Source organism: Hydra vulgaris, chromosome 07 (assembly GCF_038396675.1).
Source record: "Hydra vulgaris chromosome 07, alternate assembly HydraT2T_AEP".
Classification (NCBI taxonomy): Eukaryota; Metazoa; Cnidaria; class Hydrozoa; order Anthoathecata; family Hydridae; genus Hydra; species Hydra vulgaris.
In genome coordinates, this window is record NC_088926.1 from 18,359,304 (window position 1) to 18,379,189 (window position 19,886).

The 19,886-nt window shown below is 27.5% G+C and overlaps 1 protein-coding gene across 1 annotated transcript in view; it reads right to left on the reverse strand.

The window, feature by feature from the left end:
* Nucleotides 1–19,886, reverse strand: part of LOC100208911 (dihydropyrimidine dehydrogenase [NADP(+)]) — a 50,724-nt gene that overhangs the window by 22,355 nt on the left and 8,483 nt on the right. Inside the window, exons 4-8 of the mRNA XM_065801262.1 lie at nt 17,129–17,216; nt 10,340–10,501; nt 6,897–6,980; nt 1,913–2,025; nt 1,695–1,776 (exon numbers count right to left, since the gene is read on the reverse strand). Coding sequence (XP_065657334.1) covers nt 1,695–1,776; nt 1,913–2,025; nt 6,897–6,980; nt 10,340–10,501; nt 17,129–17,216 — 529 coding nt within the window. The remainder of the gene's footprint in view (nt 1–1,694; nt 1,777–1,912; nt 2,026–6,896; nt 6,981–10,339; nt 10,502–17,128; nt 17,217–19,886) is intronic.

Genomic DNA, 19,886 nt, shown 5'->3' on the forward strand with positions numbered 1-19,886 from the left:
GGAAAGTTCGTGAGGCACTCGAAATACAGTACCACCAATGTGCCCCTCAACAAAACAGTATCAATTTAGATGAGGGTCAATAAGTGTCAACAAAATTTTGGACACCATTTATGGCGCACTTACGTCAAAAAAAGAAGAAACCATCCCATTGACAAAAAATGACACTGCCGTTTTAAAAATAAGATACAAAAAATCAAAAAAAAAAAAAAAAAAAAATCTTTAAAGCTGAAGACGCTGGTCACAACAATCCAGCGAAAATTTCTTTAATAAAAATAAATAAAAAATAAAAATAAATTTAGTATCGAGAGAATCTCGTATTAATTGATGTTTATAAAATAATAATTTACATACTCTCATACATGATGTCTACATTCAAGAATATATATATATGTATATATATTTAAATATATACACACACATATAATTTTTATTTTTATATACAATAAAGTAATAAAGTATGTAATAATAATGTTTTTTTATCCAAATCAGCTAAAGTATTAGAAACATCTTCCTCAGTATATTTGGAGTTGATTTTCTCCCCAAGATTTTGACAAATAATTACTTGACAAAACAAGATACTATATAAAGTAAACAAACCTTGCTAAAAGAAATGATTGATAAAATGAAAGTCACTAATGCAAATAAAATCAGTTGATTTGATACAAAGTAGTATAAAAGGTTTTACTTCTAGAAATTTTATTCATAAATAAAACCCCTTTAAAATTTTTAAAATTATCAGAAAAATGGACAAGTAACAAAAAATTTCAAACAAATACTAAGATATTTTTTGCCATTTTTTTTTGTTTATAAATAAATTATTAAAAAATGTCTGAAGGTATTTTACTTGTTTTTAAGTAGTTTTAAGAAAAAGCTGTGTGCAATTTAAGTCAACAGTGCAAAATCACAACAATTAGTTGACAAATTAAGCTTTTGCTTGTTTTTACCCCTCTTGAACTAACAAGAAGATGCTAATTAATCATTAAAATTTATTTTCAAAACATTGCTTTATAAGTAAGTGAGAACAATATTGTTTCTGAAAAAGTTAGGTGAAATCCATACTAGCTAGAGGCTTATTTTTATATGAACATCTCTATTTTCTAATTTTGTTTCTAGCTTTCATTAAGTCCTAATTTTTGAACGCAATAATATAAAGTTATTTAGAAAATAAAAAAATTGATTGACATATTTTTAATGGAAGCTATTAAATAGAAAATCCAATTCACTAACAAAATGGGAGATTTTTTATACAAAAAAAATCAAGCTAAAGCTATAAAATTATATCACTATTTTTAGATATTGACATAATTTTTAGTTACTAGGAATTTTTAGTTACTACCACACCTAGAAGTCCTTTTAATACTTTTTCAGGATTGATTAAGTACCATACATTTCTAATACAATTTTATAAGAACAATATCAATTAATAAGAAGACTAACAACAATTTTATATGTTAATGCATAAAAAAATTTATTTAAAAAAAAATTTAAAAAATGCCAGCAAATAAATAACTATAAAAAATTATTTATATAATCAATACCATAATGCAATAGTTAGATTATCCTAATCATAATCAATAAACATCAAAACAATATTTATTGTAGAAAAAATATGTATAAATATATTTCCTGCGATAAATATATTTATTTATATAAATTATAATATATTATTATAAAAAGTTCTATTTATTATTTACTTTAATGCCAAGGTCTTTCATTTGCTCAATTTCAAAGTTAACAACATCATAAGGTAAACGATACTGTGGGATTTCAGAAGAGCTAAAATATCAGTTTTCGATGAAATAAAAAATTTCAACAAAAAATAAGAGAAATAGATTATTGATTATTATGAATATTGTATATAACTGATTTATAATTATACTTACTGCTTTTTTTATTATTGAATAAAACTCACCTCAATCCACCTTTAAATGCCTCCTTTTCAAAAATAGTGATATTTGAGTAACCAAGTCTTCCAAGAAAAGTAGCACAACTTATAGAAGCAGGTCCACATCCTAACAATGCTATCTATATTTACAAAATAAACTCAAATTGTACAAAAATTTATTTTGATCAAAAGAAAAACTATTTATTTTAAAGCTTATTTATTTTCATCAGTTGGCCAACAAATATTCATACCAAATAACCAATCATATCAGAACAATACTTGGTGTATGGCTAATGCAGGTTTCATGGTTAATATTTTGAACATAGTTACAATATTAACCATGAAGCTGTGTTTCATGGTTAACATTGTAAATACAGATATTATGGTGTTTCAATATTTCATTACATTTTTTATATGCATATGTACTTTTACACTCATATATATACTGATAAACTAGTAAAACCTTTGCAATCATACAGATAAAATAGTAAAACTCATTAAGTAGTAAAGTTCATAATTTTTTTCGGCTAATTACAAGCAAGCTATGATCACTTGTGATGATAGCTTGTCATAAGTTGATTCACACATTGTCAAGCTTGCTTGAGCAGTGTTATTTCTATCAACGAAAGCTGCATCAACTGCATGACTTTTTATTCAGATTAGTTGCATCCTTTTATTATAAATGTTCAATTATGCTTAAAAAATGTTTTATTTATCTGCAAACATTTGTTTAATGGCATTCTATCCCATCTTCATATTATCCTGATATATACAACCTATTTAACACATGCTTCTTCATACTTTTCATTTTTCAGCTCTTTTCTGTTGTTCCACCAACAAAAACACCTGGCTCACAATCAAGAAAATAAAATCCACCCTACATCATTACTACACTCAACCTCTTTGTACATGCAGCCGTTAAACAAAGTTCATATTTTGGAGTTTAGAGTTGAGATTACAACAGCCAAATATTTTTTTTTAAATTTTGGTTGTATTAATTAAATGTCAAATTATAAATTGTAACACAATCTTGGTGACTCACAATTCAGTAAAGGTAATACTAATGCTAATTGATGAAACACTTTTATCTAAACTGTTATTTAAAAACTTTGGCACATAAATTCGCTGAATGGTCACACACAAGCAGTGAACGCCTGAGGGAAGAAATGAAGTACATTAGAATAAAGAATAATTATTTTTCGAACAAAGCATATTTTGACAGTTGTCAAAACAAAAATAAAGATTTTTTTTTTTTTTTAAAACATCTTCGCTTTCAACAAGGCTGCAAGCAACCACTAATTAACGTTGGATGTTACTGGAAGAGAAAAGATGAAGATTGTAGAGCAAGATAACGATTGATGGACGACTTAAAAAAATTGCAATCTATATGAATTAGGAAAGCAAGATGAAGGAAGCGAATTCCAAAGAGCTGATGTTCGAGGAAAAAAACTAGATAAATAAGCATTTTTGGAGCACTTAAGAACAGTCACAGAAAAAGGATGACACTTAATTGAATGACTAGTAACACGAGAATGAATTTTAGGAGATGGCACCAGAGACGCTAGCTCTTTAGAGCAGTGCCCGTTATAGTATTTGTAGAAAAAAGAAAGAGAAGCAACCTTACAACGATGTGATAATGGTTGGAGGTTGGCTGCAAGAGCAGGTCCAACTATGTTTACAATGCGTTTTTGCACCTTGTCTAAAAGAGAAAGGGCATCATTAGAAGATCCGCCCCAGATATGGCAACAGTTTTCCATACAAGGCTGGATTTGAGATTTATAGAGATAGAGAATAGACTTAGAAGTAAGAAAGTGACGAGCTCGATAAAAAGATGCAACCTTAGCAGATGTTAATTTTGCAACTGATTTGATATATGATTTCCAAGAAAGATTGGAAGTAATAGTTAATCCTAGAAGATGAAGAGTAGATGACTCATATTTAGGAAGATCTAACTTATTGCAATAACGATTGGCTGAAAAAATTGAGTTTTATCTGTACTGAAGTTCACCAGCCACTGTGAGCCCCATGCTGTAGCAGAAGTGAGATCCTTTTCAAGCTCAAATGCCCCTTCCAAGCAATCAAAGAGTGTTGGTTTCTTATCACGACAAGAATAAATGGTAGTATCATCAGCAAACAATGCCACCTTAGATGTTAGAACATCTGGAAGATTGTTAATGTAAATTAAAAAGAGTATAGGGCTAAGGATAGAACCTTAAGGAACCCCTGAAGTTACAGAATAAGAATAAGAGTGCTGTCCATCGAGGACAACTTTTATATTACAATTGGAAAGGAAGGATTCAATAATCTTAAAGATGTTACCTGATACACCATAAGAAGAAAGCTTATGGAGAAGACCAGCATCCAAACTTTATCAAAAGCTTTTGTAATGATAAGAGGGATGGCCTTAACCTCTCCACCTTTATCTAATGCACGATAAAACCTATCGGTTATTACTGTTAGCAAATCAGTTGTAGAACGAGAAGATTGAAATCAATATTGATGGTCAGAAAGTAAGTTATTAAATTCAAGATGAGAAATTAAGTGTTTGTTAATTAAAGATTCAAAAACCTTGCTTATGATAGGAAGAAGACTAATGAGGCGGTAGTTAGACGAATCAGATCACTCTCCAGAACTTTTGAAGATAGGGATAACAGATGCCGCTTTCCAGTAGGTTGGAAAACAAGACTCTGATAAGCACTTGTTGAATAGTTTTGAGAGTGTAGACGACAGCTCCGGAGAACACTTCTGCAAAACAATAACAGGTATGTTGTCCAGGCCACAAGCTGAAGAAGAGTAGAGGCAGGAAATGACTTTGGATACAGAAGCTGGAGTGATACAAATGTCAAGCAATGGATCAACCTGTTTGTTGGCAATATCAGGTAGAACGCAACTAGTGGAACCAAGAGATGATATTGATGAAAAGTTTTTAGCAAACAATTCAGAACCATACAAGAGAGGTGGAATTAAAAATTTGCCCTTATTATTAATACTAATAAAGATTCTTCAGAAGTCACGAGAGCCTAATTTTTGAGATGAGATACGAGAATTCAAGACCTGAGAATAGCGAGCTTTAGCGTTAGACAAAACCTTTTTACAATGGTTTCTAGCAGTAATAAACAGACATCTGTTTTCTGGAGAATTGTTTTGATAGATATGGAAGTAACGGTTTCGATTGGCAATCGCAGCAGCACAGTGTGAGGAAAACCATGGAGGAGAGTGAGGCTTGACCTGAAATTGTCGAGAGGGAACAAAAGATTCTATGCCAGCCTGAACCCACGAAGTTATGTAAGAAGCACATTTGTCGACAGGAAGACAAAAAATTTCTACCCAAGGGCCATCACGAAGAAAATCATGGAAAGAATCCCAGTCAGCTTTAAGGTAGTTGTAAGAGGTAAGATAATAGGGGGATTCAGGTGATGAAGAAGACTAATAGAGGAATATTAAAAATAAATAAGACAGACAATGCACCCAAACAGTACTTACAATAATAAAAAATAAAAACATTTATAACCACTAAAATAAAAGAAGATATTCAACAAATATATCACCAAACAAAACTTATAAAATAAAAAATTGATTACAAAATAAAAAGTATGCTTACAACAATGTAAGGTCTCAGAATGGAAAAAAAAACATTAATGTTAATGTGTAAACATAATTTGTGTAGTGATTAAGTAATAAACATCTCCTCAGAGTCACATCTATTATACTGGCATTTTGATGAGGATCAGCACTAGTAACTTGTTTATCCCATCAGACAAATGTCATCTTATGCTTTACCCTATTAAAATGAAGTTAATGCTAATGCTAATTGATGAAACATCTAAACTGTTCCTTCATGATAAAAAATCTTTATTAGATAAGTTTTTTTCCTTGAACATTAAAAAGTCATTTTTTTTTAAAAACAGTGCAAAAATAAAAAAATAAAAATTATAGTAATTCATTCAACGATAAAAAAAGTGTTTTAACTTAAAAAATTAAAATTTCTTTAAAGTCATGATACAAAACATTACTCAATGACATGAAACCATATAACTAGCAATATAAAAAGATGAATAAAAAACCCATAAAAAGTTAGAGACATTTTTCAACAATTGTTGAGGTGTACCTCAGCATCAAGCGGCTCGAAAATTTATTTCAATTAAGTCATAAACTTTAAACTAAGATCGATATTTAATATTACGAAATGAAAACAAAATCCATATAAAAAAAAACTTTATTCCTTGATTATATCACCCAAAGATTTGTAAAAACCACATCTTTGGGTAATATAATCATGTAAATTTAGGTATTATAATCCAATCATATGAACCATTTGGGTGATATAATATAATCAACCACATCTGGGTAATATAATATAACCACATCTGTATATAATCTTCTTCAGCTAATCACCACTAAAAAGGAAAAGTACATAAAAATTCTCTTTATAGGCCAAGTAACCTTCATCAAGGAGCATCACAAAAATAGAGATTACTTGTTTTTGCAAATGACGCCATTGATTTCCTGGAGTCACAAAACATCTATTACATTTTAAAGTTTTAAAATCACAAAAATGTACTAGAAGCTCAACCTATCAAGGTCTTTTTGGCAATTCTGAAGTATTCTGTCTATGAGGTTAATGATTCTATGTTAGGTGAAAAAAAAAGTGTTTTTTAACTTAGCACTATTTTTAGTACTGTCTTAAAAAATGGATCCTGAGGTGACAAAGCAATATGAAGAATAAACTTTGGTTTCTCAAGACAAAACAGCCTTTAATAATAATTATACATTTATAAAGCCTATTAGCTTCTTTGCAAAAATAATTTTTATTTTATTTATTGAAATCATATTGACAAAATGAATTTTCACTAAAATTTCAGGCATCATAAACTGCAAACTTTTGATAAAGTAAAGAAAATATTTAATAATTATGTTTTATTTTATCTTTTTATTGTAAACCTTGGAAATTATTTATCAAATTTAAATAAAATGCAAAAAATAAATAAAATTTAGTTGTAAACATATATACCTTTGATTTATAACTTTCTGGCAGCTGCTCGATTGGAGTAAGTTTTGGATCTCTGATTTGAGGAATTCTCATCTTCTTGAAAATCTTTAAAATCACAAAAACTCAGATTTTTATTAAAAGCTCTAACAACTTTAATTAATTTAAAAAAAAAAAATTATAAAAAAATTAGCTCAAAAACTTTTTTCTTAAAATTTTAGGTCTGCACTTAAAAATGTTAAAGTATAAAGAAAGGCTTCAGAATTAAGTCTCACAAATGCTTTTAAAGCATTTTGTAAATTATTAAGGATACTGGCCTTTATTTTTTGAGTGTAAAGTTTTTGATGGGATTTTTATTTCCCATTATAAATTGGTGATGTATTTGCAACAGACAAATGTATGGAACACAATTATTGTTAAAACTCAACAAAACAAAAAATACAAATATTTGAATTAATAAAACTTTCTGCTGAATGTTTTAAAAGAAACAGACTCATTTTATCAAAACCCATTACTTTTAACTCATCTATGCATTCTAACATTTTTAGTATGTTTTCATTATTTAATTTTTTAGTAACTGTTAATAATATTCAACAATTTACTGATGTTTTTACATTTGAAGGTTTTCACATTTTCTTAACAATTTAAGCTTTGCAAAGTGGGCTAATAATGTGGGCAAATATAAACAAAGTGGACCACTAATATCAAAAGTCAGCTAAACTTTAGGAAAACTTTATATGGACATGTTATATATCAAAATAGGGGATTTCGGGACAGAGGAATTTATTTTTGAAGTCAAATTAAAATAAAGACCTAATAACTGGTGCACTGCTAATTATTTACTAATTAGATTTTGATGAAACATCAAAATATAGAATTTTAATGTCAGGAGGGTTTATTTTAATGATTAGAAAATGAACATGACTATTTAACTAATTAACATTTAGCATAAATTCTTGCTAATTTACAATCTTATCATTTGACAGTCACAGATCAGTGTATAACTTGAGACATGTATTACAAGCTGTAATGTTTAAAAAACTGCTGGGTAGTGTTCCCATCAACAAACTTGGGACATTTTAGGATTAATTTTCCTTGTTGGAAAACAGAATACAGAGAATCACACACACACAAAAATTTGTTAAATTCTAAAATACTTAAATTTTACTTTTGAAAATCTTACTATCTATCATTCTTCTTTGATGTATCTACTCTTACCTACCAGGTCTCCAGGTTTTCCTTGTTTTTCATCAAGAACGAGTTGCATCCACAAATAGAGCAACTTTCACTTTAACATTTATAAGAATTAAATCGCTCAAGTGACTGGGGCCTCCGCCCCCATCACTTACTTAACTGATTTTTTATATCACAGCAATATTATGCTTGCAACAATATGTAAAATAATTTTATGTATAATTTTCAAATTCTATGAGTGTGTGGTATGACTCTAACAAGACAAGAAAAGATTCTAAGACTCTATGACTCTAACAAAACAAGAAAAGACTCTAACAAGACAAGAAAAAAAGCCATGATCTTAGACAATAATTAGAAATAGTGATGTATCTAACAAAGTTTGTCAAAGAAATTGGTTTGGGTATGTTGAGCAATGAGGATGAAGATGACTTGGGTATCAGCATGTGAGAGGTAGCAACTTTAGGAGAAAAATGTCAAGGTAGAAGTAGAAAAAATTGGAGAGAGTGCATTGCAATTAGTATAAACAAGTTTCAGTTACAGAAAAAAAATGCTTATAGAGAAACAGTGTAAATTGGGAAGGCTAAAACAATGATGATCATGATCATAAAAATAATTGTGATGATGTTTACATATATATATATATATATATATATATATATATATATATATATATATATATATATATATATATATATATATATATATATATATATATATATATATATATATATATATGTATATACATATATATATATGTATGTATATATGTATATAAATGATGAAGATGATGATCATGATCATAAAAATAATTGTGATGATGTTTATATATATATATATATATATATATATATATATATATATATATATATATATATATATATATATATATATATATATATATATATATATATATATACTATAGCATATTTATGTAACAAATTGATACCATATTTTCTTACATTAATTAAATACAAATTTTCAAAAAAAGAAGAAAAAAACAAAGAATAATGAAAGAAAAGATTGCTGCTCCATGCCAAACCCTCAGTCGATGTAGCAGCACTCAGCTGCGATTCAGGCTATTTGTCAGTCGATGTATGTACTGAAGCCCCCGGCAGCAGACTATTTCAGTATAACTTCAAACTATTCATCTAAACCAGCAGTATAAGATCCCTCAGAATTAGAAAAAATAAGGTCAGCAATTATTTGCTGACCTTAATCTGTGTAAGGTCAGCATCACGCCGACAGAAAAAATGTGAAACAAAGGTTTGATCATAAAACATCGAAACGAGGTCAGCAATTTTTTGCTGACCTCAAACATTTGTAGGTCAGAAGTTAGGTCGACATTGCTGAGTGCTCACCCTAATTTTAAGGGCTGATATGTATGTATGTATGTATGTATGTATGTATGTATGTATGTATATGTGTATATATATATATATATATATATATATATATATATATATATATATATATATATATATATATATATATATATATATACATATATATATATATATATATATATATATATATATATATATATATATATATATATATATGTATGTATATATATATATATATATATATATATATATATATATATATATATATCAAACCAACAACAATTTTGAATTAAAAAAATATATTTTACCATGTATCAATATTTATGCAGCCCTGGTCAAAAACCCGACCCTGGCTGATTCTACTGTCACAGAGATTCCTCTGTGACAGTGGACTCTAGCACACAATCCTCTGCATTTTATTTATAAAAAAAAATGTAGATTCATCTAACCATGTATGCACTTAACACATTTTTGATAATTATTATAAGTTAATTTAATTCTCATAATTATTATAAGTAATTTTAATCTCTCATAAATAATTATCAGTATTTAACACATAATATCATATACATTTTAAATTGTCAGTTTTTCTTGAACTTCCTAATATCTGACTTTGACATTCCTTCCCACAAAAACTATAGGTTAATAAAAAACAACATTATTTTAACAGAAAATTAAAAAAAAGTTTTTACGATCTATACATAATTTATTTTCAATTTTTTTCTCAACCACTTTATTACACTACTCAAAAATTTTATTTCTTTACTTATTAATTTTATATATGTATGTATATATATATATATATATATATATATATATATATATATATATATATATATATATATATATATATATATATATATATATATATATATATACACACACACACACACACACACACACACTAACAAACATAATAAAACCACAAACCTCTGTTGCAAATTGTTGTAAACCACCTATGTTAATTGGTCCCTCTTCTGATGCATAAAGATTACAGCCTCCAACACAAAGATCACTTGTTGGACATACCATCCCACAAGTTAAACCGAGAGGATTGTCACTAAAAATTGCCTTTGAAGCTCCATAATAATTCTATATGATCAAATAATAAAAATAAAAAAAGATGTTTTATTCAAGTTTTATTAAAATATTATTACTAATACTTTATATTGTTATTAATACTTTATATTATTATTCATTTTTATTATTTTATTAAAATATTATTACCAAGTACTTTATTATTATGACTATTATTATTATTTATTTGTATTAATAAAACAAATACAAGGTTATAATAACAAACAATAGCTTAATTATTAGTTATTTTAATTTTGTATAATAGCTTGTATAATAGCTGCTATTATTATAAAAATAAAAATTCTGTTAATTATTAATATCACACTGCAACATTTACATTTTTATGAATTATATATATACTTCTTATTATATGCCTCCTTGGTCATACATGCATCATCCTTGGTCATACATGCATCATCCTTGGTCATACTTGTGTCAATTGTCTTACAAAACTTGTTTTACTGTAATAAATTTAATAGACGGGTTGCTTTGTTTACATTGTTTACAGTGCTTATGCAAAAAATGACAGGTAAAACATTTGTGCTAAAGCAAAGTATGCAAAAGTTATGGTGTGAAGTTTGTACAAGTAAAGTATATATTTAGAAAAAGTCTCACACTTAAGTGGAACCAGCGTATCAAAATATGTGAAATTTTGTTAACCAGTATCAAAAATTAGTTTTCCAATTTTTAAAAGTAAAATAAATTTAAAATTAACATAATATATTTCTATTAATCTATACTTCTATCAATCCAGCTAAGTTAAAGAAAAAACCGAGAATTCGTATCAAAATTTACATAAATTAGCATCAAAAGCTGTTGTTTTCAAAAACATTCGTTGAGAAAATTGATGAATCAGAGAACTGTAATGAAACAGACACTGCTTATGAAAATCGGATTTACTTTTCTCCTAAAGTTCACGCTAAACCAATTACTGCTATTATGAGCCGTTGCTTATTAACAAAAACCAAGATAAAATTACAGAAAAATCCAAAGTTTCACTCAAATTGTTTATGAAATCTTATCAAAATTAACATAATACTATAGAAAATTTGTCTAAAAATTAAAGGAAAAACTCTTCTTGGAAAATTCACAGGGCTGGACCGCATCTGTTTATTAAATTCTCTATAAATATAGAAACAGCTTAGATTTGTGGAAAGATGACCAAAATTATCGACTTGATGGTCTAATTAAAACTAATCACCAGTATTACTATCAAATACAACAAACGATGGTAACCAAAACAAAATATTGTCTGTTTGAGTAATGGAAACATGACAAACGATAAACTGAGAAATTCTGTTATATGTTTAAAGATAAACTTAAAACAGTTTTTGAAGAAGTTTCGTTGACAAAAATTGTAACAAGAAAATTGAATTCAAATCAACTACAGCTATTCTGCGTGTGTAAATGTTCAAAATTTCTTCCTTTGACTGAGTGTATTAATTTTGATTGTCAAGTCAATTGGTATCATTACAAGTGTGCTAATACTACAATACCTCAGTCTTCAAATAAAAATGATTTTGCTCTACATGCATTTTGCAACATAAAGCAATATAATGAGCTTTTGTGTAACATTACTAAATAAAATTTAACTTCTTTTTAAATTGGAAAACATATTTTATGATTTGTTGACAAAACTTTTGTCAAAAAATATTTTATAAACAATATAAATATTCAAATTTTTTAAAACATTTAGATCATTTTTTCTGATCCATAAAAAAATATAAATTTTAGTTAAATTACATTTAAACTTTCATTTGAAACAGACTTTTAAATAGCTAAAAAGTTTGATATTATGCATAATGTAGGACTTTAAATTTAGGGACTTGCTACAAACATGCATGTAATTGTATTTAAATAAATGTAATTGTATACAACTACATTTAATTATTAAATAATATTTATATATTAAATTATAACTTTAATCTCTCTCACTCTCTCTCTCTCTCTCTCTCTCTCTCTCTCTCTCTCTCTCTCTCTCTATATATATATATATATATATATATATATATATATATATATATATATATATATATATTGTTAGTGAATTCTAAAAATAGAGTGCTCAATGTTCTTAAAGAACATAGCAATAATCTATATATATATATATATATATATATATATATATATATATATATATATATATATATATATATATATATATATATATATATATATATATATATATATATATATATATATATATATATATATATGTATATATATATATATATATATACATACATATACACACACACACACACACATTTGAGTGAAATTGATTATCAGGCATGATTTGAAAAAGGGAAAAAAGTGATAACTTATGTTTAGAGGAAATAAGTGCACCGTTTTGGAAATACGCAGGACTTTAAACAAAATTTAAACATGTTTTGCATGTCGTTTTTTGCGCATGCGCTTAAAAATGTAAACAAAGCAACCTGCCTATAATAAAACATTTAAAACCTTTAGTTCAAATAAAAAGTAATTCATCAAAAAGTACATTAAATGCTGCAAATATATATGAATATTTTTTCAACAACTTCACTTCCAACAAGACTGCAAGCAACCACTATTAGAGTTGGAAGTTACTGGAAGAGAAAAGATGAAGTTTATAAAGCAAGATAACTATTAAGAGATGACTTAAACAATTGCAAATTATATGAATTGGAAAACAAGATAAGGGAACGAGTTCCAAAGAACTGATGTTTGAGGAAAAAAACTAGACAAATAAGAATTTTTGGAGCACTTAGGAACAGTCACAGTAAATGGATGAGACTTAATTGAACAACAAGTAACACGAGAATAAATTTTAGTAGATGGCACAAGAAATGCTAGCTCTTTAGAGCAGTGCCCATTATAGTATTTGTAGGAAAGAGAAAGAGAAGCAGCATTACAAAAATGTGATAATGTGATAATTTTTCAGATGCTAATTTTGCAATTGATTTAATATATGGTTTCCAAGATCAGAGGTAAGAGTTAATCCTAGAAGATGAAGGGTAGAAGACTCATTGAGTACATTACCATTCATAAATATAATAAAATCTAGATTATTGTGATAACGATGAGCTGAAAAAATTGAGTTTTATCTGAATTAAAGTTTACCAGCCACTGAGAGCCCATGCTGTAGCAGAAGAGAGATCCTTTTTAAGCTAAAAAATTCCTATTAGCAATCAGAAAGTGTTGGCTTTTTATTAAGACAAGAATAAATGGTAGTATCATCAGCAAACAATCCTACCTTAGATGTGAGAATATCTGGAAGATCGTAATGTAAATTAAAAATAGTATAGGGTCAAGGATAGAATCTCGAGGAACCCCTGAAGTTACAGGATATGAAGAAGAGTGCTGTCCATCAAGGATAACTTTTATACTATGATTGGTAAGGATTCAATATTCTTAAAGATGTTATCTGATACACTGTAAGAAGAAAGCTTTCGGAGAAGACCAGCATACCAAACTTTATCAAAAGCTTTAGAAATGTCAAGAGCGATTAACCTCTCCCTGTCTACCTAATGCACAATAAAAGCTATTGATTATTTTTGTTAGTCTGTGGAACGATCAGCTGTAGAACGAGAAGATAGAAACCCATACTAATAATCAGAAAGTAAGTTAGATTTAGCGCCAAAATCATCTCAGAAAGTAAATTAGATTCAAGATGAGAGTTTAAATGTTTGTTAATTAAAGATTCAAAAACCTTGCTTATGATAGGAAGAAGACTAATGGGACAGTAGTTAGACAAGTCAGATTACTCTCCAGAGTTTTAAAAATTGGAGTAACAGATACCGCTTTCCAGCAGGCTGGAAAACAAGACTCTGATAAGCACTTGTTAAATAGTTTTGAAAGTATAGACAACAGCTCCAGAGAAAATTTCTGCAAGATTATAACAGGTATGTTGCTTGGACCACAAGCTGTAGAAGAGTCTAAGCAGGAAATCACTTTAGATAAAGAAGCTGGAATGATACAAATGTCAAGCAATAGATCAACCTGTTTGTCGGCAATATCAGGTAGAACACAACTAGTGGAACCAAGAGATAATATTGATGTATAGTTCTTAGCAAACAATTCAGCTTTGTCTTTAGGTGAGGTGAAAAAATCTGAACCATACAAGAGAGGTGGAATAACAGATTTGAACTTATTATAGATACTTTTAAAAATTCTTCAGAAGATATGAGAGCTTAATTCTTAAGATGAAATATGAGATTTCGTGACCTGAGAAAACACCCTAGGTTTTGGCGTTAGACAAAACCTTTTTACAATGGTTTCTAGCAATAGTTAATAGATGCTTGTTTTCTGGAAAATTGTTTTGTTGATAGATATTGGAAGTAATTGTTTCAATTGGAAATCGCAGCAGCACGATGTGAGGAAAACCATGGAAAGGAAAGAGGCTTGACTTGGAATCGTCGAGGGGGAATAAATGATTCCATGCCAGCCTGAATCCAAGAAGTTGAATCCAAGAAGCACCGTTGTCAGCAGGAAGACTAAAGATTTCTACCCAAGGGTTATCACAATGAAAATCACTGAAAGAGTCCCAGTCAGCTTAAGGTAGTTGTAGGAGGTACCATGATAAGGGGATTCTGATGATGAAGAATGAGATATTAGTTTTAGAGAGATCAAACTTTGATCAGAAGCACCTAAGGATGAATGTGGAGAAACTGAGCACTGACTAGGATCAGAAAGAAGACATAAGTCAAGTAGAGAAGGTAAATGATTTAAATTGTCTGGAAAGCGAGTTAAAAAAATGACTATTTGAGTTAGAGATATACAATATAGATATAATAGATAAAAAATAGATACAATATAGATAGAAATATACAAACAAATTTTGAAAAAAAATAAACAAAAAATAAAAATAAAAGGTAACTAAAAAGAGATTAATTGATTAATTTTTCATTTTAGTTAAAAAAAATTAAAATAAATTTTTTGTAATTTTTATTGTGACTTTTTTTATGTGAAATTTTTTATAATTTTTATTTTTTGTAATTTTTATTGTAAAGTAAATAAAGCATTACTTAAACTTTCATATAAAAGTTTTCATAAAATATTGCTATGAAACAAATAATTTTGAAGTAATGCTATTTAGCATTACTCTAAGTATTTATTTAAATCACAGTTTATATATTTTTATAAAATCATTTAAAATCAATGCTGATTGGTTATACAAATAAAAGCTTTGAATTTCTTTAAATTCTAAACTGAATTTTTAAGATCATTTTTACTCTCGTAAATTATTCAATTATTTACAATAAAAATATTATATAAAAACATAACTATTTATAATAATATATAGAATAAGTATAAGCTTTTCTTGTTCTATTTACAACTGATTTTTTAAAAGCTTTTGGTTGAACACTACAGATTCCTATTGTAGTTGCAAAACTTGCTATTTTGAGTGTAATATAGCAGCTTGCATAAGTTCCCAGATTTTACACAACTGTGACTAAAAACAATAATCTCAGAGGTGATTGATCATCTAAGAAGGTGCAGCAAAACTTTAAGACACTTTAAGGGTTGACTAAGCCATACTGCATATAATTGCAGCATATTTCTCTAGGTATGACTGTTTTATGAGATATGTTCTAGAGATATCATAAAACACAAGCATGAGCCATATGATAAAACAAATAATGGAAAACTTTTTCAAGAGTTGGCTAATACTCAGAACATATTACAATAGCTACTCAAATACTTTAAAAACCTTGAGAAAAAAAATAAATTAGTTACAATTTTTTAGGTTGTTTAATCAACAAAAACCTGGTAAGCAATAGATAAAAATCTGTAACACTATAATGTTTGCACCCTACTTACTAAATATAAGCAGATAGGTTACACTTAACCAAATTTTCTTCAGTATATGGAATAGAATAGGAGCACTGAACTCATATTTTATACTGCGCTCCATCTTGCAACATAGCAACAAAAAAAAACTTCAACAATTCCAAAAACATTAAAAAGTATTGGAACTCATTTAACTCAGATCAACTCAATATCTGCTTTAACAACAAGATCTGCTATAACATCAAGATCTGATATAACATCAAGATCTGCTGCAATATCAAAATATGCTATAACATCCAATAACTTATTGACAATACAATAAAAAAATAAAATAAAAAATACAATAAAATCCTTTCATATTCTTTATACGCAACAATTTAATAATCTTTTTAACACCACCTCCACAGTTCTATGTATTAGTACGAAACTAATTTACTTCTGTAAAGCAACATAAAAATTTTTAACAAAAAAATAAATCCTTCATTAACACATTGATTATGGGTACATTTTGAATCGGCTTTGAAAGGATAAATAAAAGGTTAATTTTTAACTTAAATTGATTTTTTTTAACACTAAAATACAGATGACATACAGAAAAACAGAAAAAACAAACCTCAAGTAAAATAAAGTGCTTAAGTAACAACCTTCAGAAAACGTACTAGTCATGTCCTGCGCTCAAGCATCAATCGTCAGAAAACATACTAGTACATGTCCTGCATACAATGTGTTGTGATTGCTAATTTAATTATTATATTTGTACTAATAAACAAATAAAAATTAAGCAAATTGCTTTTTATATAAAAATCAAACATTAAACACATGTATAAATGCAACTACAAAACAAAATTAAAATATATTTAAAAAAAAAACCTTATTAGAAATGCTAGTTATGAAGGACTTGATGTCTAACTGAGTAGGACAACTTTTTTGGCAAGGTGCATCAGCACACTTTAAGCACCTAAAAATAAAACAACTTTTTTTATTTTTGCTTTTTTTTTTGTGCTAACTGTATCATCTGAGGACAATTTTTTCATCAGCCTTCTTATGCTAATAGTATGTGCCAGCATAAGTTAAGCACAGGTTTGCAGCATACTAATACTTTATTTAGTAAACATGTATTTTTATCTCACAGACTTCATATTTTGATACGCATACTTCAATTCAATGCTTTTTTCCAGAAAAAAAAAAGAAATGATACTAATTTAATAAAATAAATAATTTATATTTAAATAATGAATATCGAATAATTAATAAATAACAAATTTTCTTGAAATTAACATAGATGATTGGTTCTGAATTTTATATTTTACTGAAAAATATCTTTTATATGAAAATTTTTTATACAGAAAAAACATTTTATTTAGAAAAAACAAGCAAAATTAAAAACAAGCAAAATTAAAAACAAGTTTTTAAAACCCAATGCTTTTTCATGTTACTAAAACACAAACTTTGCAATCAATTTTTTCTGATATTACTCGAACATCAAACATTCCGTTTACAAAGTCAATGCCTTATCCAAATATGCTAAATGTGCGTATAAGTATGAAAACAATCAATATACTTAATTATAAAATTTATATTCTTTTTTCCATGTAAAAAATAAATTTAATTGAAATTAACTAAATTAATTGACTAATTATTGATTATTATATTGTCATCAAGAAAGAGTATGTATGCAAAATTTGAAGAAAATCTATCATTAGGAAGTGACTCAAAAATTGATTGCAAGATTTGATGCTCACAGACAGACAAACAAACAAACAAACAAACAAACAAACAAACAAACAAATAAACAAACAGACAGAGACAACAGGTTAATAAAAGCATTGAAAAAATTTAATAAAATGCCAATAAATAAAAAATAATAAATAGATTGGCTAAAATGTTTATAGCTAAAAAGATGATTGTAAAACTTGCATTAAAGAAGTTTGTAATTGTTAAAGAAATAATTCAATATTGTAATTCAGTATTGATAATTCAATATTTCTAGAAAAATTAAAACATGATAAAAAAACAATAAGTTCTTCTTTCATACCTAATTGTCTAATTAATCATTAGGAAAAAATTTATTAGTTACTTAAATACAATTTAAGTAACTAATAAATTTTTTTTTAATTATTTAATCTATTAACAACTGTATTATTAAATAATATTTTCAAAAGGATTAAAAACAAAAACTCATTAAAGAAGTAAGATGATGAAATTAAAAGATAAAAAATAAAAAAACAATTCCTGCTAAAGTTAAATATATAAAGAAAAAATGAATAAAGTATTTTGGATTAGTTATATCTAAGAGAAAATAAAGAATAAAGAGAAAAATGGAAGACAATTTCTTCAATTTTTCTCTTTATTCTTTATTAATCTTATATAAAAAGAAAACATTATGGATAAAGAGGTTATTCTGTATTTTGAGTATTAAGGGAGAAATGCAATTGAAATCTGTACCACAAAGAAAAATTCGGAATAAAGCTAAGATATCAGATTACTGATCCTCACTGTTTGACATACATGACGACAAATAAAACACTGTTTCAATACATATGTCATTAGACATAAGACATATTGATAATGATGTTATCTATGCCATTAGACATTGTTAAAAACACAGATAATTTCATTATTTATGACATTAGACATTATCTATGACATAACACAAAGATAGTGAAACACTGTTTCATCTATGTCTGTTTAGAAATAAAACTTAAATGTGTTCCTGCTGGGCTTAAAATCTCTTAAACAAGAGAATGCATGGGCCCTGATGTGGTCTCATGAAACTGAAAAGGCTATAAAAATTTAATTAACAACCTAATGTGAATGTTTAATTGTTTACCATTCCAGTGAACAAACAAAGTAACATTTGCTTTGAACTCAGCTTTTAATTTGTATACTCTCTAGACACAGCGCCTTGTGCACTCACAACAAACAGGACTTATTAACATTTTGTCTCACTTTGAACCTAATAGCACAATAACTGCATTTCTGTCAGAAACTTTTGATCAATCAAAGATCATTATAAGCTTCCATGATTGCTCTTCTTAGCTTCATTAGATTGGGAGGTCTAGCTCCATAAAAAGCACGGGAACCTTTTTAACATAGCTCATTATTACTACTACAACTAACTGAAGATTTCAAATAAACAATTGCATAAGATGCATTTGTTACATCCATGATTTTGAATCATGGATGTATCTTCTTCAGCATCCAACCTGCACCTATGTTTCAAGATTTTTCTGTGTTAAAGTAACTTTATTTAGAGAAAAGGATCTCCTCAATTTACCCCATTCACCTTCTTCTTACAAATTTTTTATCTTTGTTTGTGCAACTAAACATTTTGATTCTTATCATTTGTAATAACTGACAGCGCATTTGCAAAACTTTTTTTTTTAATTGAATTCACCTACCCAAGGCTCCAGAGGGGACCACTATAGTCGAGGAGGATTATATTTATTTTAAAATTAGAAACTCTTTCTTAACACTAAACTTTAAAAGATGAACCTTGTTAAAAACCACAGTGCAAAGGAACAAGTTGAGCACAGTATTTTGGATAGGGCGGATTTGAACATAGAACCTTTTGATTGTGGACCACAAATTTCTACCAAGTCTACCACATGCATATTAAATATTAAAT